We start from the raw sequence: 25449 nt of genomic DNA, 5'->3' as shown, positions 1-25449 counted from the left end.
ATATATCATAGCATTATTACTACATTTTTTATTGATGCTTCTTTCACCAAACATTTGTAGATCTCTACTGTGCCCAAGGCAAATGTTGAACATAAAGATTTAACTCATCCCCCTTTTCCCTGCTAGTGATACTGAAAGTGGGCTCTGCCATCAACATTGATGGCTGGCTAGCTGTAGGCTATGCTGACAGAGGGCACTGAGAGGGCTCTGCAAGTTTGAAGAGGGAGGCATGTCTTGTTCTGGGGGTGTTTTTCTCCTATGGTCCCGCAGGGGGATCCTGCCGGTGTTTCTGTCCGCAGCAGTGCTTTGTGCTAGGGTGGCAACCACGCCCACTGCTTAGAAGTCTGAATCTCCCCCTCTGGGCACCCTTCTTGGGAGGTTCCTGGTTTCTTATTCACTTTTCCCTCAATTCTGCTGTTACTATCTCTGTATATCTTAGAGTTCTCTTTTACCAATTTTAGTAGCTAATACATCTTTTACTTAGCTCACAATTATTTTCTCCACTCAAATTACTGGTGTGGTTTGTCCCTGTCAAGACCCTGGATAACACAATAGTCAATAAAAATTTGAACCTTTAAGATTCTATAAAAATAAACACTAGACATCAGGTAAAACTCTCAGATTGCTAAAGTAAAATGTTCAATGACTGGTTAGAAGATAAAGTTGAGAAAATCTCCCAGAAAATGGAACAACCAGTTAAGAGATGGAAAATATAGGAGGTGAGGTTGAGGTGTGGAAAGGGGGAGAGTAAAAGGGAATTGTAAGGTTGCCAGTATCTTCATCCTAAAAAGTGGGGTGACAAGAGATGCAATATATAGTTAATCAGAAATAGAGGGGTAAATATATTATATAAACTTATAACCAAAAGATATTAACTACAGTAAGTGTAATACTTATTTAATGCTGTAAATATATTGACCCACTTATCTTCATAATAATCCTCTAAGGCAGTGGTTTTCAACCTTCCTAAGGCCTCGACCCTTTAATATAGTTCCTCATGTTGTGGTGACCCCCAATTTCATTGTTACAAATTGAACATAATTAAAGCATAGTGATTAATCACAAAAACAATATGTAATTATATATGTGTTTTCCGATGGTCTTAGGCGACCCCTGTGAAAGGGTTGTTCAGCCCACAAAGGGGTCAGGACCCACAGGTTGAGAACTGCTGCTCTAAGGAATGGACTATTACTATCTATATTTTACAGATTACAAAAATAGTTCAGAGAGATTGAGTAACTTGCCTAAGGTCACACAGCTAGTAAATGAGGAAGTGGGATTTCAGGGTGTGTGCTCTTGTTTATTACGCTCTGTTGTCTCCTATATGACTTTATTGGGAAGAGATGGGTAAGGAAGGTAGGAGTGATGCAAATGAGTTAAATTGTATCTCTTAGCAGTACACTAAGGCAATACTTAAGTGATGAATTAAGAAATAGTGATAAAAACAAAATTCAACTGAGTAATTTTTTTAAAGATCTAATTGACTTTATTAGGTGATTCATGAACTGGGCTATTAACAAAAGAAAAGAACGGATTATTTTTTAGACCACAATATCATCTTTTTCTTGGGGGAAGGCAAGGTTTTCTGTGTTTGTTTTTTCTTTTTCTTTCTTTCTTTTTTTTAAAAATATATTTTATTGATTTTTTACAGAGAGGAAGGGAGAGAGATAGAGAGTCAGAAACATCGATGAGAGAGAAACATCGATCAGCCGCCTCCCGCAACCAAGGTACATGCCTCCGACCGGAATTGAACCTGGGACCCTTCAGTCCACAGGCCAACGCTCTATCCACTGAGCCAAACCGGTTACAGCCTGTGGTTTTTTCTATCATGCAGATTGCTTCTTTTTCCTATGAGGGATGGAGAGGGTCCAAGTTCCTAATTACCTTACTGGTGCTTGACCAGAAAATCCCAGATTGTTTGTTTAAGATTATATTTCTAAAAAATATTAAAACAGCAGTTAAGTCAGGTATTAAAATCTAGATTTGTTATCATGGGCTTTGGCGCAAGTGACACCATTTAGGGCCTGTAGGCCTGTGGTTTTGTCTTTAACAAAGGTAATCACCAGAAGAAACAAAAGCAGAAACTGTTTAAAAAAGATTACTCTCTTACTCTCAGGAGCAGCACTTTGGGAAGGAAGTGGTGAACCAGGGACTTATCATTTTCCCCTACAAATCTTTCTGTACTATTAATGTCTCACTTTAATAATAATTTATTCTAAACATTTAAAAAGACATAAAATTATAAATTATGCCAGGTTAGGAGAGAAAAAAATGGAATCATGAAGCTAAATTATACACAAAAATCATGTATGTTTAATTTTACATACTCATTATATAAAGATAATGTTATATGTGAAAACAAGGAAAGTCCCTTCTCATTTGTGGTAGGGATATCTGGCCTGCATCCCTCAGACACATGTAGGCCTGGTCGTTACCCATAGCAGGGTTTGGGAAGCCCCTCTTCTCACACTTCACAAGAGAGATGAAGCTGATTCTCAAGCTAGTAAATGCATAACATTTGAACAATAAGATGAAAATTTAAGCATTAGCAGCCACAAAAGGCCTTACAACTCAGGAACAGCAATGAGCATCCGAAACATGCCCTTTGTTCAATCAGAGGGCCTCTCATCATAGACGACAGATGAGCTGTCTAGAGAGTAGTCTTCAAGGACAGGAAAGGGCTCTAGGTTCTTGTGCGTGCTCTATATAAACTCTGGTGGGACGGGCATCATTCTATGCCGCATTTATTAACCTACAAACTGTATTTTTCAGTCCTGGGATTTAATGCATCTCACTCTGATGCAAATAGAAACAAAATAATAATAAATTTTTATTTTTATTTATTATTCTCTGAGCATAAATTTTTGTGCTCAGAGAATTCTATAAATTTGAACTAGTAGATTAAGCATCAGTAAATTAAATGGTTTGGATAACAAATGGGTACATAACACATTGTAATAATGAGGCCTTACCTACCTTTGAACTGTGACATTCTAGGACCCATAATGATATATATTGATTTGCTGCCATCTAGTGCTCATTGCTGTAGAGATCTAGAATGAGCATAGTTGAAATGAAATTTTAAAAATTCTTGCCTTAGTCTCTGCAGCAGTCCTGGGTCTCTTTTGTGTGTGTGTGTGTGTGTGTGTGTGTGTGTGTGTGTGTTTTAATGGAGACTTCTGAGACTTAAATAAAAACATTTTCCTAATAAAATGGTATTCATGTAGACAACAAATTTATAAATAGCTTTATACACTGTGGAAAGTTCAGTGAACTCTGATCTAATCCATATCTATAGGTTTGAGGTATCTTAGTATGTCATCCCACAGAAAGTTTATAAGGAAGGCTTAACTATTTCAGTAAGTCATCTGCTAAATTTGAACGTGAAGGCAATTACTATTAACTCATAAAATTCCCGGCAACATGTATTAAGACTTGAAAGAGAAGCCATTCCTCTTTATGCAGTATGTGAAAGAGATAGTCTGCAGAAAAAAAATTCTTTCCCCAGAAAATGAGCTAAAAAGGCTGACTAAATTGCATCATTGAGCTTACTGAAAAGTAAAAGAAATTTCCAGGGACCCAGAAGGCAAGAGAGAACTTAAACAAGAAGTGATGAGCAGGGACTGAAGGCATTCCTACCCCTAGGGCATTTGCTAATACCCTAAATGTAGTCCTAGAATATAATGGCCTCCCAACATACAGGATATGAGTCCTTGTTCAGTGTGGGAACTAAGATCTTCACATCAAACTGGAACCTTCAAAAGACTACACCAGTAAAAAGGATGCAAGGAGGCTTGACTATCTGGGCTAAAGTTTGGGAAGAGGAAAAAATATCTTCCCTCCGAATTATAAACATAGCTACTCTTACATGTGATTTGGGTTCAAATCTAAACTAACCTGATAGTTTGTATATGGGATTTAAGAAAGGAAAAAGGTCAGAGATTACTCCAAGATGTTTGGTGTCTGGCTTGAGTAGCTGGAAAAATAGAATGGTCACTAGGTGACATAGAGAAAGCTTCAAGTGGGGTTTGTCTGAGGAAGCCAAGATCAGGAGTTCAGTGTCAGAAAAGCTGGGTTTGAGAGGCCTATTTGACTTCTAAGTGGAAATGTCTAGCATGCAGTGGAAGTGCAGTCTGAAGTGCAGTCTGAAGTTCAGGAAAGAAGAGTGGGCTGGGGAGATACTTTGGGAATAGTCTATATGATAATGGGACAGTAGAGACTGGAAGAGAGCACCAACCAAGTAAGGGTAGATAGAGAAGAGGTCCAAAAAGTTAGCTCTGGGATACTCCAATATCAAGAGGTCAAGGAGATTAGCAAAAACTAGCAAAGGAGAACTAGAAGGATGAAAAGCTGGAATATGTGCAACCACCAGTTAGAAAATATAATGAGAATTTACTTCATTCCAAATAGCACCAAAATTCTATAAAATATTGAGGAATAAATTTAATAATACTATGACAGACTTATACGAAAGCTCTCAATTTTAAAAAACCCACCATAACACCTTTTGACATTTTTATTATAATTGATAAAGAAGCCCTAGAATAGAAATGCTGTAGAAGGAAGCCATTGAAATGATTAAGACAGATACATATTACTGACATAAAAAAACCTTTTAGGATAATAACACTTGATAAAGACAAAAAAAAAAAAGGTGGTGAGACAAAAACTATAGTATGAAACTGTCTTTATAATTTGGTATGTTTAGTATATATTCATGAAAGAAAGTCTGGAAGAATGTATAAAAGATTCTTATCAGTGATTAACATCTGGCAGGCTTTCAGTAACTACTTTATAAACATCTGGATGATTGAATTTTTATTCTGAGCACATATGAACATTATTAACAAAGTTAGAATTTAAATGAAATTTATATGGCAAACATAATTGCATGGAAATAAAATTATAACATAATTTTAATTCAAGAAAGCAAAAATAAACATCCTACATATGGTATGACCAATATTAGAATATGCATGAAAAAAAGACTGTAAAGTTCCCCAGAAAAGCTGATGGCGATTCTCTTTGGGTAGTGATACTGAGTACTCTTCCTTTTCTCCTGGTGCTATATCTCTCAAATTCTCTAAAATGTGAGTATTCCTACTTTTATTATTCCTGTTTACCTTGAAAATTTTTAAGGATACAAAGAAAAAGTATAATAAAATACCAGGTATCTATCAATCAGCTTCAACCACCACCAAATTTTAGATATGCATGTGTCATCTTTCTACAATCTGGTTGTGTGTTGTTGTTTTGTTTTTTTTTGGGGGGGGGGATATTTTAAAGCAAATCTCAGATATCTTGCCAATCTATTCTATGTATTTTAAAAAGTCTATTTTTACATACCACAATACCATTATTTCATCTGTTAAGAAATAAAGATTTCTTAATATCAAATACATAGCCCATACTGAAAAATCTGTGCCTACAACATGTCTTTATATAGTTGGTTTGTGCAGAATGAGAATCAAAACAAGAACCGCTCGTTACATTCTGTTTTGCCTTCAGAATCCTACTCCAGCAGTGTTATGGGCTGAGTTGTACCCCCAAAATTCATATGTTGAAATCCCAACCCCCAGTACTTCAGAATGAGACAGTATTTGGAGATAATGTCCTTAAAGAGGTAATTAAGTTAAAATTAGGTCATTAGGGTGGGCTTTAATCCAGTATGGCTACTGTCCTTCTAAGAGGAGATTAGGACACAGACAAGTACAGAGGGAAGACTATGTGAAGACAGAGGGAGAAGGCAGCCACATAAGAGCCAAAGAGAGAGGCCTCAGCAGAGACCAACCCCGCTGACACCTTAATCTTGGGCTTTTCTTACATGGTTTACAACAACAGCATCTTACCTCATATCCCTGTATCTAAGTTTGCTTTCTTCCCATCCACTTTCCAGACTGCAGCCGGAGTTTCTTTCTGAAATTAAAATTTGACCGGTTTACTCCATGATTAAAACCCCTTAATGGTACCCCATTAACCCGATAATACTGTCTGGCTCTCTTCATAACTTGCTTATCTCTCTTGTCTTACTTTCTCCCAGCGCCCCTAGCCTTATTCTTGACTTTTTGTCATGCAGAATTTATTTCAGTTCTTAGATTATGTCAAGCTTTCTTTTACTCAGCACTAAACCGCACCTTTTCTACCCAGAAACCCTTCCCGACCTGGACAACTCCATGTATTTTTAAATGTCATTCCTGTTATGAAGTATTCCCTACCTCCTACCCCAACTACATTTCTGCAAGCGACTATAAAGGTCTAGGCAAGAGATGTTAACAGGTGTACATCTCAGCCAGTCTGATAAACTGGGGAATGTATTATTAAAATAATTCCCAAATCAGAATGTACCATCAGAGTTATAACCTCTCTTTGTAAAAGGGGGTACTTACATCACAGTTGTTAGGACAAATGAAAAACACATTAAACACCTATAATGCATAACTCTTAGGAGGAGCTCAATACAGGGGTGGGAAAACATAGGTTTACAGTTGTAATATAATAAATAAATAATACAAAAATAAGTTTTTATGTAATCACAACTGTAAACCTACTTTTGCCCACCCCTGTATATGTCATCTATACCCATTCACTAATGATCATGAAGTAGCGCCAACTATTTGATAGATACTATTGTTGATGCTGGGGCTAAATAAGTAAAGTACAATGCAAATAATTAAAATATTTTATAGAATGAGTATCCAAAGCTTAACAGGATTTATGTATGTACACACACACACACACACACACACACAGCAGGAGTGTTTAGAGCAGTGGTTCTCAACCTGTGGGTTGCAACCCCTTTGGGGGTCGAACGACCCTTTCACAGGGGTCACCTAAGACCATCGGAAAACTGATATATAATTACATATTGTTTTGTGATTAATCACTATGCTTTAATTATGTTCAATTTGTAACAATGAAATTAGGGGTCACCACAACATGAGGAACTGTATTAAAGGGTTGCGGCATTAGGAAGGTTGAGAACCACTGGTTTAGAGGAATTAGTCAACCTAGTTAAGATTCAAAGGATGGACAACATTTGGGCTGAGATATGTAACAGTAGAGGGATTTTCAGGGAGAGGGGACAAAGTGTGCAAGAATTAGGGCATGAAACGATATCAATTGTGGTGGTGCACCTACTTCAACATTGCTGAAGCACAAAATTGCAATGAGGCAATGAGAAATGAAACTAGTCAGGCAGATGGACTACGCAAAATAACTAGTTTTCTTCTCAGATCATGAAACATTTTCAGGAGAGTGGCATTATCAGATTTACATTCTTAGTAAAGTCATTCTGGTTAGTGATGTGGAGATGGAATTCCAGGGGTCAAAACTTGAGTCAGGGGACTACTAAAGAGGCCCTCTCACAATAATCCTTGGGAGATGCCCTGAAGGCTGGCCTTAGGCAGTGGGCATTGAGATGGATAAGCTATACACGGGGGTGTTATAAAGGTAGAATGGACATGATTTGGGTGTAAGATGTATTTAGGACGCTCAACAGGTAATTGACTACAATACTGGGAGGATGGTGGCGGCTTAAACCACGATAGAAACCCCAGAAAGGTTTTGAGTGAAAAGAGAAACAGTTCGGTTTGAGACACATTGGATTGGTAATTTCTGCCTTCTCACGGGACTTGGAGAAGCAAATGCGATATGCTCTGCAAGGTGTGGCGATGCCAATGGAACTGGGAAAGGCTGGCCTCCAAAGAGATACGCTTAACGCTCCCACGGTGCAGCCGAAGCAACAGGCCATACTGCATGACGGCTCCTGCAGAAAGCTGAAGTGTGGGAGTGATTTGTCGGGTATTTTTCCAGCCAGGCTGACTCGGAACTAAAGATGGCGCCTGTGGCAGAAATTAGAAAGTGGGAGGGGGCACTGGGCGTAGAAAAAAGATGACGTGTTTCTTTTTGTTCTAACACATACTGATAACTTAGCGCCGGACGATCGGTGGATAATGTTTGCCTTAACATCTGGTCTGCAGTGCAACTCTCCTTCCCCACGCTGGCCGGCGGGTGCGATCGCGCGGGGGCCTGGCGGGCGAGCCTGTTCCTTCCCCGCATTCAGGTTTCTCATCTTCCGCGGGGTCCACGACAGCCTCGCCGGCTCGCTTGGCCCCGTCCCGTTTTTCCCAGCGCTGGCTAGAGTTCTGAGCTGCAGAGGTGCTTTTTTTGGGGTGGGGGGTGAGTGCAGGCTCTCGGGGGCACCCGCGCATTCCCGGGGTCCCTTTCCGCTCCAGCGGTTGCGCATACTTCGTGGGCTCGAGGGGTGCGGCGCGCGGCCCGGAGCGCGTACCCGGCCGCAGTCTCCGGCGGGCGCGCGCCCCATCCGCGGGCGCCCCATCCGCGGGCGCGCGCCCCTCCGCAGTCCCCTGGGGCGCGGGGTGGGCGGCGCGGGAGCGGAGCCGGGAGGGGCGCCAGAGCAGGCGGCGGTCCAGGCCCCGCCGCGTCGGTTGTCCTGGGAACCGCGGGGCAGCAGTGATGACGTCAGCCGGTTGCGCGAGGCCCGCCAGGCGGCACCGGGCCCGCCCGCTCTCGGCGCCCGGTTTCTGGTGGCTGCGTTGCCTGTGTGGCCGCTAAACTGCCAGCCCGCCCCTCCCGGCGCGCGGGGCCGCTTCGCACCGTCCCGGCGTCGGGTGCAGCGGGACGGGCTGTCGGCCGCACCGCGCCTCCTCCCCGTGAGTACGCGGCAGGCCTGTGCCGCGCCGCCCGGGGAGCGGCGGCCGGGGGCTGCTCGGGGCCGTGGGCGCGGGGGCGCCGCCGAGCGGACGGATGTGGTTTTGGGAAATAGACGTACTTTTCCGCTCGCTCCCTTCCTTCCGTGCGCTCCACGGATCTGGCGTGTCCGCGTGGTGTCCCGACGGAGTGAATGCAATCTTTGCGTTTCCTACTCCCGGTTCTGGTTTAAACGCGTTCAAAATAAGAGAAGTACGTTTAACCCCCTTTCGGATGCCGCCCTGGTGCTGATATTGAACCTGTGAGTGCCTCCTTAATGACATCTGAGAAGGGGTGATGGAGGCGTTTCATTTTTAAGAAAAAAGTCAAATTACATTAGTAGGGTCTTTTCGATGTGTATAAATATAGGGAAAAAGGTAGACTAAGAATCTCCACTGTGAAACATCTGATTGGAGCATTTGGCCTCTCTTTCTTTCTCTCTCTCTCTCTCTCTCTCTCTCTCTCTCTCTCTCTCTCTCCCTCTCTCTCTCTCCCTCTCTCTCCCTCTCTCCCTCTCTCCCTCTCTCTCTCTCTCTCTCTCTCTCTCTCTCTCTCTCTCTCCCTCTCCCCCTCTCTCCTCCCCCCCCCGCCCCCCCATTCACCTGTTGCATTAATGATTGCTGTCACTGAGCTTTCAGGAAGATCACGTAGTTTTAAGACTATGGTAAATTTTAAAAAGATATTTGAAATAATTCAAATACCAAAAGTATTTTTAAACCATGTTTAGAATCTTGTTTATTTGTGTAGACTATCATTGATTCATTAATTGAATTTTGTACAAAGGGTTTTTATTTTTTTTCCCCAGTGCTATAAAATTCTTTAAAGAGTTATCCAAACCTCACAACTTTTTCTCCCCTTAATCTTTAGGGATGTTTATTTTGCCTGTGTACTACTTAGTTGTTACCTAGCTCACATAATTAGGTGTATTTATATAATCACTCTTTTCTTTTGTTAGCATTTCTTCTCAAGAGTTTTCTGTCCGAAGTACCCTAATACCGGAAGAAAATGATAATTGCTGAGCCCACCCAAGTAATGTTTTCCTTTTCTTTTAAACGTTTTTAGTTTTATTCTTAGAAACATATGAATCTTGGCCCTGGCTGGTGTGGCTTCTGAGTTGGGTTTCACCCTTGCACCAAAAGATTGCTGGTTCCATTGCAGTCAGGGCTCATGCCCAGGTTTTGGGCTCTATCCCCAGTAGGGGGCTGTCAGGAGGCAGCTGATTTATGTTAGGTTCTCACATTGATGTGTCTCTCTTCTCCCTTCTTCTCTCTCTAAAAAATCAATAAAACTATTGCACATGTTGTGTTCTAATGTAGGAATTAATGTTTGTTTTGGACACACCCCCATCTTTAAGTAAAGTTGGCAATTCAGGAAAATATATATATATATATATATACTGAATTTACCCATAGTTCTGATACACAGTGTCACACACCTACATATTTATTTGAGAAAGATGGGATGAATGCTTGTGCTCACCTTCTCTATTGCAGCAGCATTTTCAGTGGCAGGTTCAGTGATTTTAAATTCATTATCTGTGAATGTGCTCCCCACCAGCCGACTTGACTAACACAAGAGTGTGTGCACTTGGGAAAGTCAATCCTGAGATGGAATTTGGTTTCTTAAAGGTGCATTGCAATGTTCATTTTTTTCCTTGAAACACTTTATAAAAAGTGTAACATACCAAGTTACATGTTTATTGCCTTTCAATTTTTTAAACTTTTATTTCAAATATGTGACTATTTTATTCAAATGTGATCCAGTTTGCTTCACTTTATGTTGGACTCCAAACTGATTCAAATGTATTCAAGTTATTTGCATAAGATTGAGGTAAGAGAAATTGGTATAAACCTGATGACATCATTTTGCCTAACGAGTATATTATAATTTTTATTTGGAACTTCCATATTCCAAATAAATCCTCTTTGTTTTAATAGGATCCTGAGTGAGTTAATGCTTTACATTGCAACTCAGTGCTCTCCATAAAACTGAGATTATGCCCACCGGTGAGACTTTTATGAAATGTATGTATACAATACAATTTATTTATTTTAAAGTTTGGATTATTTTAATGGGTGCTTTAACAGATTAATGAATAAGATAGATGTTATCAACCAGATATTAACATTTAGAAATATTTGAGAGTTTGATATTAAGTTTTCTACTTGATGTTGGTAGTGAAGGTTAGTATGTATTCAATGGATGGCAGTTTATGACTCACCTGGACAAAGTAAATAATAATTACAACATATGGTTAGTTTTCATTTTTAATCATCAAAATGGATGTTTTATTCTAAACAGTTAGAGGCAAACTTTTTCTTAAAACGCAAGCCAGTAGATATTTTAAGCTTGGTCTCTGCTCCAACTACTGAACACTGCCATTGAAGCACTTAAAGCAGCCATAACAATTCTTAACAGAGTGGGCATGGCTTTGTTCCAATAAAACTTTATTTACATAAACAGGTGACTGGCATGCAGGCCTTGTTTGCCAACATCTCCTCTGGGACATTAATTCATTCATTCATTCAACATTTATTTAGTAGATGTTTGAGTATTTATTCTATGCCAGACTCCATAATAGTAGCTAAGGATATAGTTGTACACCACACAGTATAGTGGAAGACACAGGTGGTATATTTACTTATAGGTATACACAAATAATTACACAGTTTCAAGTTGGGTTAAGTGCTGTGAAGGAAAAGAATTGTCTGCTTGCTTGAGAAGTGGAGAAATTTAGATGAAATTGTCAGTAACGGTTCTACTTTAGAGGTATCATTAAACAGGCAGCTTCACACCAGCCATGCAAGGAGTGAGAAGCACCCACCACCAAGAAGCAGCCTCACGTGGGGAGGAACTTGTTCTGACAGAGGATCTAGAAGGGCAGTATGGCCAGAATGTAGGGATCTCAGGGGACATTTGTCTTGATTTGTAGCTGTAGAGGTAGGTAGGCCAGGAAGTATGAATCCTGCGGCACAGCGGGAGGGCTTGTTTTATTTCTGTCTTAAGTGAAATGGGAAACTCACAGGGTCCTAAGTAAGAGAATAACAGGATTTGATTTATATTTTAAAGGAAAAAAGCAACTTCCAATTTTTCATATTGGTTGAATGTTGATTATTGACTAGGCAAGTGTTAAGCCGTTTTTCATGGAAAATGATCTTTGACATAAGAGTATTCTGATATTACATGTAAGGAAGACATTTAGAAATGTTAACTAACTTAGCTAAGGCCATATAACTAAGAGTAATAGATGCTACTGTGCATCATAAATAAAAAGTTAACTTACCAAAGGAAACTTAGAGGTTGCAAACCAAAAGGTAAGAGGGATACAGATGAGTGTGGTGTCATCAAAGCCAAAAGAAAAGTTTTTTTTTTAAGAAGAAAGGACTGGTTAGTTGTTCTAATGTAGCTGGAGAACTCATGCGGGTACTTATAAGACTGTGTTCTTTAACATAATAATGTAGCTATGTTATAGTAGAGTTATTTAGAAAATAACATGAGTCTTCATTATTTGTAGTTGAGAGTGAAGCCAAAGTAAAAACCGAAGCTCATTTTGAGGAATTGCTTAAGACTCACAATAATCAAATATACGAAAGAAAAAAACTGAAGAAAAATATTGGCACGTCTGGAGAAAAAATCTCAGTGAGTAATTGATTATTTGGTAATGGTGACTTATGTATCTGCATAAAGTTATGACTTTTCATATTAAAACTCTAAGGAACTTTGGAAATTAAAAACAGTAAATTTATATCATGGTTAATAACACGTGATAAAATAAACTTTACATTAGAATTAACATCACTTTTGGAATATTGAGTTCAGCATTGAGTGCTGTCCTACAAGAATAACATAGACAAACTGGTGAGAGTGACAAGGGGGTAATGGGGAAAATCAAAACTAGCCATATTACACATATTTGAAGAAAACAGAAATCTTTAACTCAGAACAACTTAGAACATAATATCTTCAGATAACCCATGAAAACTTAAGGCACTAATTATCCTTTTGTACTTGAGGTACACTTCAAATGATAGAATTTTTGACAGCACAGTTGGAAGGATTAAAAATACAGAACTCAAAGCAATACTAAATCAGCAATTAGCTACAACCTGATTTCCAGGGTACAATAAAGAGTCTGTAATAGTATCCACAATTAGTGCAGATCTATTTAGTCTTCAGACTTATCTCATTATTTCAGTTGCACCTCTTACTTCTTTGACCACAGTCTGTTATGTGCACAGACACATAAACACTTCATGCATGTTCTGATAATTGGTACATAGTTGTGTGTGTTTTTGGGGGGGCGGTGGAGGGCAGTAGTTTAATAATGAGTTGTAGACATCCTACATTTCACTTATAGCAAATTTACCCTATTGTCATGTCATGTGACTTGTTTATTTTAATCTGTCTGGTGGACATCAGTGTACACTAGCATTGTATATTCTCAAGTGAGGCAACAATAAGTGCTAACCTTGGCTAGAAACCAGCCACACACATGCGAGAGGTTCATAGTACACCAGTGTACTACTGCATGCCAATTTAGAATTACTGGCAGAATGGGGAAGATGAGGTCTCCCCTAATGCATACTGTCCTAAAATAGAGTGTACTTCCTCTGGTGGTACCATGACACGGGATGGTAGGGAATAGTGACATTCAGGGGATGGAGCATTGCATATTGGTATATGCCCTCCCCTTGGGCAAGGTGGTGTCCATTGGTCAAAAACAGAAAGAATGCTGGACACAATTGTCTGCAGGATATTTTTATGGACTCAGTCAAAGTAGAGCCTCACATTTTCTTCCACTGTCAGAACTTGGCTTTTGCATTTCCAGCCAGAGAGGCTCAGGAAATGGGCAGAAGATAGTACATTTACCTAGCGTTCAATTTAGATGTTGGGGAGGGACAGACAGTTGTGAGGTGACTAAGCATAATCTACTCAGTCTCCTTTGGTAAACACCAGGCCATTCAAGGTATCTTTTCATTCATAGATAAGTAGCGTAGGAAAAATATTTAGAAATATTTTTCTCATCAAAAGAAGGAATATTCCTGGGGGAAATTTAAGTATGTTTTGTTCATTATCACTGTCTAACCTATATCATCTTGAGTTTCTCCTATCTCATTTTATTCTTATAAGTTATTTCATTGAGGTGATATCTGCTTCTATGAATGACAATTTCTAAAAATTTTATTTTGTATATTAAATTAACTTTAAAGGGTGGAAAATATTCTAGATTCTCCAGCTATTAATAATATCCTTCAGTCCGGCTAGAGTGGTTCAGTTGGTTGAGTGCGAAAGATTCCTGGTTCAATTCCTGGTCAGGGCACATATCTGGGTTGCAGATTCGATCCCCAGTTAGGGCACATGCAGAAGGCCACAGATCAGTGTTCCTCTCTCACATTCATATTTCTCTCTTTCTCACTATCCCTTCCTCTCTCTAAGCATTTCTTCAGGTGAGGAATATATATATCCTTCAGTTGATTCTTGTTTTTATTCACCTTTATCAAGCACAACATACCAGTTCCCTGGATCCTGCCAAGGGCTGGTCCTGAAAACAGGCCTGTCTTAGGATTTGCAGGCTTTGAGCAACCCACATCTGCTGAGTTAACCCTTTTCTGCACAACCTCTAAAAAGACTGATTAGGAAAAAAGGAAAGAAGGCAAAAATTACCAATATTAGTAATATCAGAGAGGATTCATTTCAGTGCAGATGTTTCAGACCTTACAAGGATAATAAGGAATTACTATGAATACCTTTTATGATCATAAATTTAGCAGCTTATGCAAAATTCACAAATTACTTGAAGGATGCAAACTACCAAAGCTCACTCAAAAAGAGAATGATAAATATTGTGGTGTGTTTTGTAATGGAATCTGTATTTAAAAACCTGCCCACAAGGAAAACTAGGTGGCTAGTTTTTTCAGCTGGCTTCATTGTTAAATTTACATGGTATTTGAGAAAGAAATAATAATTCTATACAAACTCTTCCAGACTATTTCCTTCATTACTTTCCTCATAGTTTGTATAATATTGCCACTCTATTTCTGGTATTCACTGAGAGAGTTGAAAGAAAAATTTACATATGCCCCATTTTAACATAATGGAAATCCAAGGTTATTAGGTATGAATATATTCATAGAAAAGACAAAAATAAGGTTCTGAAATGATTAGCAGTATGTGAAGCAACCAGAGTTGAGATTTGGGTCTTCTTTTTCTCTGTAAGTATTTTCTGTTGTTTTGTATTTAAAAATTTTTTTTTTAAATGAAGCATATATTGCTTCTATAAAGTGGAACATGTGAAAATAAACTTTTTTAAAAGGAAAATTATTTTTATTAGATTAGACTAAAGAAGATTTTTTTTTTTGGAGGATTCAGCTTCATAATTCATCCTTAAAGAATAGATAGGACTGGGAACTATGTTTTAGGTAATCAAAAGAGTCTTAGAAATGGTAAAAAAGATACACAGGGTGTGGCAAAAGTAGGTTTATAGTTGTATTTGAAACAAAGTTTATCCTTGTATTATTTATTAATTATTGTATTTTCCATATGAAGAACTGTAAACCTACTTTTGCCCCCCTGTATATAGGAATACTAGTTCTTTTTAACATTTTTCTGTCTTTTCACATATATTAGATATTTTCTAACTACTTTTAAATATGAGGATTTTCAAAAATTGAACTTCAATTTTTATTGATAAGCTCATGCATTTCTGAGAGAATTCTTCATTTTGATATTGGCTTCCATCTTTAGCAGTTTGGTCTTATCCATTCTGTTTTCAACACATATCTTAAACTTTTATTTCTGTCACTCAGAATTTTAATTCAGACACCTGCAGTGGTTTTGTTTGTTTTTTGTTTTTACATCCAACATGCTTTGGAATTTTTTTAAATTCTTACTTTGTTTCTGCTATTCATTTTCCTTCATTGTTAATATTTCTGTTTTATTGGATTCGGTGGCTTTTTCTTAATTGTGCCACTTTCTTTCAATGTTTGTTAGTTTTTAGTTGTCTAGTCATCTATCTAAGTAAGTCTCTCTCTCTCCTGCCTATTGGTTGTATTCAACAAAGTCAGCTTCTGCTGTTGGTGAATGAAGCATGCTGCTACATCTCTCTGTGCTCAGCTGTTTCATCCTCAGTGAAAGTCACCATCTAACAAACGGAGGTGGAGGACAGAGTTGTACCTCCCAACTCCTCAATTGGTTACCTTCAGCCTTATCCCCTCCTTCACTTTGTAATTTCTTTACTCTGAGTGTGTGGCCTCTCCAGACTTTTTTCTGGGGAAATCTTTCCCTATGGACTGTGGTTTTCTCTGGGAGTTTCTTAATAGATTTAACCCTGCCTGCTTTTTATCCTTAGGAAATTTCTGAAAATATTTATTTTATTACTAGTAACATTCCTATTTGATTTCTAGCCTTTTTTATATTAAAAATATCTTACTTTAAATAATTTTGATTGGGGAAAGAGGTTACTGGTGTGTGCTTCGTCTCTCATTTGATTTAACTTGGTAATATTTAATCTTTGCAGTATTTTCAGTGATACATTTGGACTAATTGCCGGTTGATCCTAGAGCTATACACTGTTGGTTTTAGAATGTGATTATGGAGCAAGATAAATGACCTGTGCATGTTTTCTGATGGGGAACCTGAAGTTAGCTCAGAGGCCCTTTTACCAACTTCTCCTTATTAGGGTATGGATCATTCTGCCAAAGAAGAAATAGCATTTGAGATTTGAGCAATTAACTTCTTAAAAGTCATTAAGGACTTTTTCACATGTTAACTCATTTGATCAGAAATTACCCTCAGAGACTGCCAATCTAACGTTGCAAGAATGAACTAGTAGAGTGCTTATCAGGTGCTCTAGAATGTCACTGTTCAAGTAAAAATATTATATAATTTTTCCAATATTACACATTATTGAACACTAATCATTGTGTTTTATCTTTACATAACTAAACTACGCTTTGCTGAAACTTTGTTATTATGTCTTCTCCTAGCTTGACACTATTAGAAGCAATCCTCGGAAAATTAAAGAAACTGAAAGAGATGAAGTAATTGCTGCTAACACTAATAACACAAAGAAGAGCATGCGAGTCATTAAAAACAGACCAAGCAATCCACAGTCAGCAACTGAAAATCCAGATGATGATGGGAGTGTACAGGAAGACAAGCAAGAACAGGCAAATAAGTTTACAAAAACAGTGTGCCAGGTGACTACACAAGAAACGGAGCAGGAAACTTCTGAGAAAGTGGACTTTCTACATCAGAAAGTTCATTTGAGGTTACAGCCAGGTTTTGCTGATCACAGAAGTGAGATGGCAAATGAAGAAAAAGGAAATAATTTAGATGAGGAAGAACAACTGAAGCAAGTATACCAGCTCCAGGTAGCCGAAGAAATGGCAAAGGAGATTAAGAAGAAAATAAGAAAGAAACTCAAAGAACAGTTGACTGACTTTCCCTCAGATACTTGCTTGCATGATGACAAATTGAGCAGTGAAGAAAAAAAAAAGAAAAAAAAGAAAGCTCCAATCCTGCCTGATACTGAAACAAGGTACTTTATATTCATAAATATAAAATGTCTTCTTAAAAAAAATCTATTTCAGCTTTAAATGATATCTGTAGTTTCACAAAGAAAATTCTTAAGACTTTCATTTGGACACATTGCCAGTACAACAATAACAGCTAACGTTTTACAAAAGTTAACTCATTTATTCCTTATAACAACCCTATAAGGAATAGTAATATTATCTTTTGTAGATGACAAAACTGAAGGGTTTATGTTACAGAACCAGTAAGAAGCTGAGCCAGAACCTTTGCTCCAAAGACTACCCTTAACTACTTACTTACATCTGCTTTTTAAATAATACAAACTGGATTACTCCCCCTTTTTTTGAGTTATAAATACCTGTTTGGATATATGAATATAGCATTTTCCCCTTATACAAATAGCATTTGCTCATTGTAGGACGTACAGAAAAAAAGAAAATAAAAACAATCCAATCATCCAGATATGATTACTACTGGTATTAGCAATTTTGTATTCTACTCTTTTTCTGTATATGATGCTTATATAGGTATGCTTGCATAAACAGTGTGAATTGTGCCTGTATTCATATAATATGTCTCTGCTTGGTGAAAACGAAATAAAACATGTCCTTTAACTACCATAATTTATTTTCTGTAAATCCATATTTAGGTAAACACCTTGAAGTGGGAGCATTCAGTATTCAACTATTGCCTGGCACACAGGGGCAGTTTTCCCTAATGTCCTCATCTAAAATAATTAAATAATTCCCCTTTTATCAAAAGGTAGATAACCAGTGGTAACAAAGAGAGGGCAAATAGAGTTGCTAGAGAGAGATGCTAGTATATTTATTATCAGTTGCAGCAATAAAAAAAATCACACACACACACACACGCACACACACACACACAAAACAAAAACAAAAAAAACTGCTCCAGAATTTAGCACTTTAAAACATCAAGCATTTATTGTCTCATCAGTTTTGTGAATTAGGAATCTGGGTCGGGGAGGATCTGCCAAATGACATTGCTGTTGGGAGGCTTGGAAGATCCATTTCTAAGCTCACTCATGTGACTGCTGGGAGGTCTGAGGTCCTGACTGGCTTTTGGCCAGGGACATCAGTTCCTTGATATTCAGACCTATTCATGTGGGCTACTCACAATGGTGGGCATTTGCTTCTCCAGAGAGAGAATTCACAGTCTTTGGAATCTAATCCTATTCATAACATCTGTTACTTTTGTCGTACACGTGTTTACTTAGAAGTATCAAAGGAAGGGGATTACACAAAGCCATGAATAGTAGGAGGCGGGGATTATTGGGGGCCATCTCATTGGCTATTAACACAGTATATTATAAGTTTTCTTCTTATAGCTACCATATGAATTGGGAAGCCATGCTCACTATTAGATAAATTTAGTTCATGGCCCTGGCGGGTGTGGCTCAGTTGGTTGGGTGTCGTCCTGCACACTGAGAGGTTGCCAGTTTGATCCCCAGTAGGGGGTGTGCAGGAGGCAGCCGATCGTTGTTTCTCTCACATTGGTGTTTCTCTCTCTCTCTCCTTCTCCCTTCCTCTTTCTAAAAATCAATGAAAATATTTTTAAATAAAATAAGTAAATAAATTTAGTTCATAAATTTTAAATAAAGCCATGGTTGATACAACAGTGACATGCAAAGGGTATTGTTTTCTTTAAGTAATAGTATTTGATGATGTACTAAAATATGGCTTTCTGAGATGACTAATTAAAATCTTTTTAAATTTTTTTTTTATTTCTCAACCTCTTTATTGAAATATAATTTTATATATAATGGAAGTCAATTTTTGATTATTTAGATACAGATATTTTTTACTTGATAAATTATAAACTTTACTGGCTGGTTTCTCACTACAACAATATTTACTTCTGGGATGCTACCCTTTTACTATTTATTAGTTAATCTGATGCACATTTTCATTTTCAGCCTTCTGAAAATGTAGTGGCACACCAGCAACTGGAAAACAAGCAATTTTTAACTAAAAATGAAAGGTTGAATATCTGAAGCCTTTTGAAAACAGAACAAACTGAGAATGTTTTGCTTTTAAATAAAGTAATTTAGAAATGTCTTTTATTTGTCAGCAAGGTGAGGATGCTTTGATCAATCCTATGTAAAGACAGATCCATTGCTCATAAAATACAATTTCATTTCCCCCTGGTGTTTAGAGCTTAGTTTAATTTGACTCCTGGGGCATATCCATATGTCTAGTTTGACAGCTAACCATTTTAGTGCAAAAGAAAGCGTATGTATCTCCTAGTTGGAAATAATATTGATTTTAAGATTATCCTTGCCTCTAGTCACTGTTCACTTTGCTGCAGTATGAATAATGATAATATATAGGTAATGACGTATACTTCGGTTATACTTGTAGGACATTGCCCTTTGATGACACAATTCAAGGTGAACAAAAGAAGGAAAGTCTAGTTGGAACAGTTACTTCAGATAATCATCATGATGATGAAATAACCACCGTGGAACAAAATGTAGATGACAGCATGCAAGATGAGACAAAATTCAAACCAAGGAAAAAGAAAAAGAAGCCTAAAGCAGGTTTGTTATCCCGATTAATTGAAAAATGTGTTCCTTGGTAGAAATAACTTGATTTTAGAACTTTCAGTCCTTAAAACTAAAAATTTTACAGGGATATAATTTAAAAAATCCAATATAGAATATTTGGTACTTGTTCTTGTATTCATCTAGATTAAAACAGTTTATTATTTGTGACTGTGATAAGTTAGTATCTGTCTACTTGAGTCATCTCTAATTCCTGACTTAATTTAATTCAACTCTAGAATGACATTAACGTTGTGATTGCTGTAGCATAGAAGATTTCTTCTTTCTACCATTGAGTTTCGAACCCTAAATAATTTAGACTCATAGTTGAAAGCTATAAATGGTCAACAGCCAGTAAACATTTCAGATGTTGAGGCTGCATGCTTCTGTCAAACATGGGGTCTTCCCAATTCCTCAGCCTAAGTTAGCTTATGTCCTTCTTATTTTTCTTTTTCCCTTCTTGCTTGCGATCTTCCTCTTTACTCATCTTTCCTGTTATTTTCCTTTACTTTTTATTCTTTCCTTTTTCCTACACCCTTTTGTTGTTGTTGTTTTCAGTTTCTATTTTATTGGCCAAAAACTGGCATTATCCTAGGCAGTTTCAGAATTTATGGTACTTATTCATTGGATTATGCAATTGATGATGTTTTATGGTTTCTGTAATTAAATTTTGGAAAAGTGTACATACTATAAATATACTACTTAGTGAATGTTTATAGACTGAATATGCATATAGAATCATCATCCAAATAAAAAAACAACATCATTGGCACCCAGAAGTCCTCTCAAGTCCCTTTCTAGTTCATTGCCCTTTAGGAGCAAACACTATCTTGGCATATAAACACTGTCTTGACATAAAAAATAAACGCATAGTTTATTTTTGCCTGCTTTTCTATTTTCAAATAAATAGAATCATAAATACTCTGCTCTTTTGTGTCTGGCTTTTTTCACTCAAAATTATTTTTGTGAGATTTATACTATGGTTGCATGTAGTTAAACTTATTCATTATCAGTTCTGGTTTTGTACTGTATAGATATCCATTGTATAAATATAACACAATTAATTTACCTATTGTATTGATGGACATTTGAGTATCTTGTTTTAGGTGGTTACAAATAAAGCTGTAATGAATATCTAGTCATGTCTTTTGGCAAGCGTATGTATATATTTTTATTGAGCATATTCTTAGGAGTAGAGTTACTATGTCATAGATTATGTGGACTTTTCACTTTAATAGGTATGTCCCATTTTACCAGAGTTGGTTTACCAATTGATACAGGCAGTATTTGAGAGCCTCCATTGCTCTATATCTTCACTAACATTGGTGTTAATATATATATTTTTAATATATTTTTTATTGATTTTTCACAGAGAGGAAGGGAGAGAGATAGAGAGAGTTAGAAACAGCGATGAGAGAGAAACATCGATCAGCTGCCTCTTGCACATCCCCCACCGGGGATGTGCCTGCAACCCAGGTACATGCCCTTGACCGGAATCGAACCCGGGACCTCTCAGTCCGCAGGCTGACGCTCTATCGACTGAGCCAAACCGGTTTTGGCGGTGTTAATATTTTGAAACGTTAGCCATTTTTAGTTGTGTATATTTCATCTTAACTTTAATTTGATTTCCATGATAACTAGTGAAGTTGAGCATCTTCATGTTTGACTACTTGGATTTCTTCATTGGTAAATTTGTTCAAGTTTTCAGTGTATTTTTTTAATGGAATTATCTGTCTTTTTATTAATTTGTGAGAATAATTTATGCAGCTAGTCATTAATCCTTTCCTATATAAAAATATTGCTGCAAGTCCTTCAGCTTACCTCTGAATGCATCGCCCTTCCTTGAATGTTAGTCCATACAATGTTTCTGTACTTTTCTCATGCCTTTAAAAAATACTTTCCTGATGCCTTTAAAAGTAAAGTCTTTTTAATTCATTTGGCTTTTCAAGTTTTTATTATCAGAAGCGTTGATCTACTACATCCTCTCAGAAGCATAAATTACAGTTATAAATGAATTGAGTGATATATATATTCCACTTGGACAAGACCTAGATAAAATTATTTTTATCTTTGCTCTCTTTTTCTTTTTTGTTGTTGGTCCTTATTAGGGAAAATAAAGATTCCTTATTTTAATGTATTAGGAAATGCAGTGTTTTACTCTTAGAGTGTTGTCTGATATTGCCTGGCTTTTTCTTTTGTTGTTTAAATATATTTTTATTGATTTTTAGAGAGAGAAGAAGGGAGAGGGAGATAGAAACATCGATCAACTGCCTCCTGCATGCCTCCTATTGGGGATCAGACCCACAACCTGGGCATGTGCCTTGACTGGGAATCAAACTGATAACCTCTTGGTTCATGGGACAGTGCTCAACCAACTAAGCTACACTGGCTGGGCTTGTTGACATTTTTCCTTGAAGTTTATTTACTAACAAAGACAAATAACCATGAATCATTAAGATTAGGCTATCTGAAAATTCAATTTACATTGTTGAATATATTGTGGGAAAAATGAATTGCAGTGTTGATTTTCTTCCATGCTTGTAGTTTCAGATGATAATGAAGACACTGAGGGTGATAATGGTGTTCATGAAATAACAAGTCGAGATAGTCCAGTTTATCCCAAATATTTGCTTGATGATGACCTTGTCCTGGGAGTTTACATTCACCGAACTGATCGACTTAAGTCAGATTTTAAGATTTCCCGCCCCATGGTAAAAATTCATGTGGTTGATGAGATTACTGGTCAGTATGTCAAGAAAAATAATAGGTAATTTTTTTATTTTTTTATTGTACAGCCAACCCATTGAATTGAAAATGTCTATAGTAGAAGTCCTCTTTTCTGCCATTGAAAGTCAATGTGAGCAGGGCTATGGATTTGTGTTGGAGAACAGTTTACCAGTTGTAGGTGTTCACCAACAATTCACACCGATCAGTATGTTTTATAGAAGAAATGGAGAGCATCTGTTAATTTATTGATTCATTTTAAGTGGAGGAGAGTTGCACTGTAAATGCATTAGTTTTCTAACTTCATATTTTTGTTTTGAAGTTATTATGTTACCTGGATCTCAGGTGAGATAAATGAATCTTGAATTTAATTTTATTCCTACTATTACTTCCATAGCTAATGCGTGCTTGAAGACCCAAATAAAAAATACAATAAAATAAACAATTATACTAGAACTAGAGGCCCGGTGCACAAAATTTGTGCATGGGGGGAGGGGACCCTTCAGCCCGGCCTGCACCTTCTCCAATGCGGGACCCCTCGCAGGATGTCCAACTGCCAGTTTAGGCCTGATCCTGAATCTGGGACCACTGGCTCCTAACTGCTCACCTGCCTGCCGGCCTGATCGCCCATAACCGCTCTCCCCTGCCAGCCTGATCAGCCCTAATCCGCTCTCCCCTGCTGGCCTGATCACCCCTAACTGCCCTCCCCTGCCGGCCTGATCGCCCCCTAACTGCTCCCCACTGCTGGCCAGATCACCCCCTAACTGCTCCTCCCTGCCAACCTGATCACCCCCTAACTACTCCCCCCTTCTGGCCTGACCGCCTCTGCCTCAGCCCTTGCCACTGTGGCTTTGTCCAAAAGAATGTCTGGAAGATGTCCGGTCTCATTGGCATACTACCCTTTTATTAGTACAGTGGGGCCTTGACGTACGAGTTTAATTCATTCCGTGACGGAGCTCATAACTCAAATTACTCGTATGTCAAATCAAAAGTGAACGAGTGATGCTGGGCTGATGTGGCATTCACTGATGTTCACTGCACCAACTAGCGGTGGGGTATCTGAAGCTGGCTCATAACCCGAATTTTAGCTCTCAACTCAAAGCAAAAAATGAGCCGAGAGACAGCTCGTATCTCGAAAAACTCGTCAGTCGGGACACTTCGTAAGTCAAGGCCCCACTGTATAGATTTAAAAAGCTATCTGCTTGGAAAGATGGCAATGATGAGAAACATGAGGATTATCAAAAAGGTCATTCACTTATTCAGTTGTCTTAGGGCATATAAACCTTGAAAGGTTTACAATCCTATTGTGTCATTTTTTTATTTAAATATACTGTACTATTTTATTTATGACAAACTCATTTAAGATTCTGAAGGAGGTACTTTATTCCAGCTTTGAATGCCGAAGGTATAGTCATACCTCTCACTTTATATTTCTATAATAAAATAATTATGTGAAACCAACTGATAGTATGTAAGTGCAAAAGAAGTACTACCACTTCAAGTCTCATAAAATTTATAATTTTCTAGATGGACAATCAAAGTAATTTTTCCTTATGAATCATGGCTATTCATTATTTCTAGTTGCCTCACTTTGAATACCATATTTTTTTATTTTTTCTTACATTCTCAAATTTATAAAGAATTATGTTAATAGAAATATCTTTTTTTGAACAGTGAGCGGCCTGTTTCATCTTACTTTGAAAAAGACAATGTGGATTATATTCTTCCTATTATGACCCAGCCATATGATTTTAAACAGTTAAAATCAAGACTTCCGGAGTGGGAAGAACAAATTATATTTAATGAAAACTTGCCCTACTTGCTTCAAGATTTTGATGAGAGCCCTAAAGTCATCCTGTTTTTTGAGGTATGAATTAAATAGAGCTGTTCAAACTAGATTTTTAGTTATTAACAGTCGTCCCTCGGTATCCACAGGGGATTGGTTCCAGGACCCTCTGCAGATAGCGAACTCGGTCGGTACTGAAGTCCCTTTTATAACCTGTATTTGCATATAGGCTGCAGCAGGGTGTGCCCACACATCACTTCATTCACATTGATTCAGCATAGTGCTCAGTGCATGGCAAATTCAAGTTTTGCTTTTGGGAAATTTCTGGGATTTTTTTTTTTTTTTAATATTTGTGATGTGCTGTTTAGTTGAATCTTCAGATGTGGAACTCAAGATACAGAGGGCCAATTGCATAGCAAAAATGTAAGCTGTTGTTTTTAGTAGTTTAATATACAACCAAGTAGTGTGAGAATTTAGTTTCTATTATAGTGTTATAACATGCAGTAGAGATGGAAGTAAGAGCATATTTGCTGAGGATTTACTAGTGCAAGTATTTAGCCATTGGATTTACTCTATTATTTAATCCTTAGAACAATGCCAGGATTATTAACTGAAGTGTTGAATCTAATCTGTATCTATGTAATTCTACATTCTCAACTTATTTCACGGAGTGTAAACTCACTTAATATCAGACTCCCTAAGAGTTTGTATACTACTAAGAGAAAAAGGTGAACATACACATATCACTTGACTAATACAATGTAATATATAACCAAATGAAGTATAACTTCTTGGTTAGTGGAGGGTCTGATCAGTTAGGGAAAGCTTTATGGAGTAAATAGCCTTTGAACTGACATGCTATTCTAATTTTTTACTGCAAAAGAAATAAAAGAGTATAAAGTGATTTTTTGAAGTGTAAAGTGATTTTTCTCAGTTATTCCAATTTTAAGTACAGGTAATTTGTATTTGAAGCTAGTTTAAACCTAAATACCACATTTCTTTTAACTAACCCATGTTCTCTTCCCTAAGCAAAAGGAAGTTGAGAAAACCTATTTTCCAGTTTAAGCAAGATGGGGAATTTTAGCATGGGAAAAGCAAGGCATGACCAGAATCAGTGATTGCTTTTGTAGTT

At 37.6% G+C, this 25449-nt stretch overlaps 1 protein-coding gene across 6 annotated transcripts in view; it reads left to right on the top strand.

Moving 5' to 3' along the window:
• Positions 1-7945: 7945 nt before the first annotated feature.
• AHI1 (Abelson helper integration site 1) overlaps positions 7946-25449 on the top strand; it is a 182260-nt gene continuing 164756 nt past the window's right edge. For 4 of the 6 annotated variants that reach the window (XR_009453406.1, XR_009453407.1, XM_059700405.1 and 1 more), the window contains exons 1-5: positions 7946-8672; positions 16695-17248; positions 19626-19804; positions 22352-22574; positions 24206-24398. Coding sequence is in view for 4 of the 6 variants with exons in the window: in XM_059700405.1 (XP_059556388.1) it covers positions 7953-8672; positions 16695-17248; positions 19626-19804; positions 22352-22574; positions 24206-24398 (1869 nt within the window). In the remaining 2 variants the exon portion in view is untranslated. Of the gene's footprint in view, positions 8673-8692; positions 8972-9664; positions 9739-10202; positions 10338-10646; positions 10734-12223; positions 12349-16694; positions 17249-19625; positions 19805-22351; positions 22575-24205; positions 24399-25449 lie in introns of those variants that run through there. The other 2 variants (XM_059700403.1, XM_059700406.1) reach the window with 2 other exon arrangements.

Source organism: Myotis daubentonii, chromosome 6 (assembly GCF_963259705.1).
Source record: "Myotis daubentonii chromosome 6, mMyoDau2.1, whole genome shotgun sequence".
Classification (NCBI taxonomy): Eukaryota; Metazoa; Chordata; class Mammalia; order Chiroptera; family Vespertilionidae; genus Myotis; species Myotis daubentonii.
The sequence above is the reverse complement of the archived record's forward strand: the minus strand, read 5'-3'. Positions and strand labels throughout refer to the sequence as shown.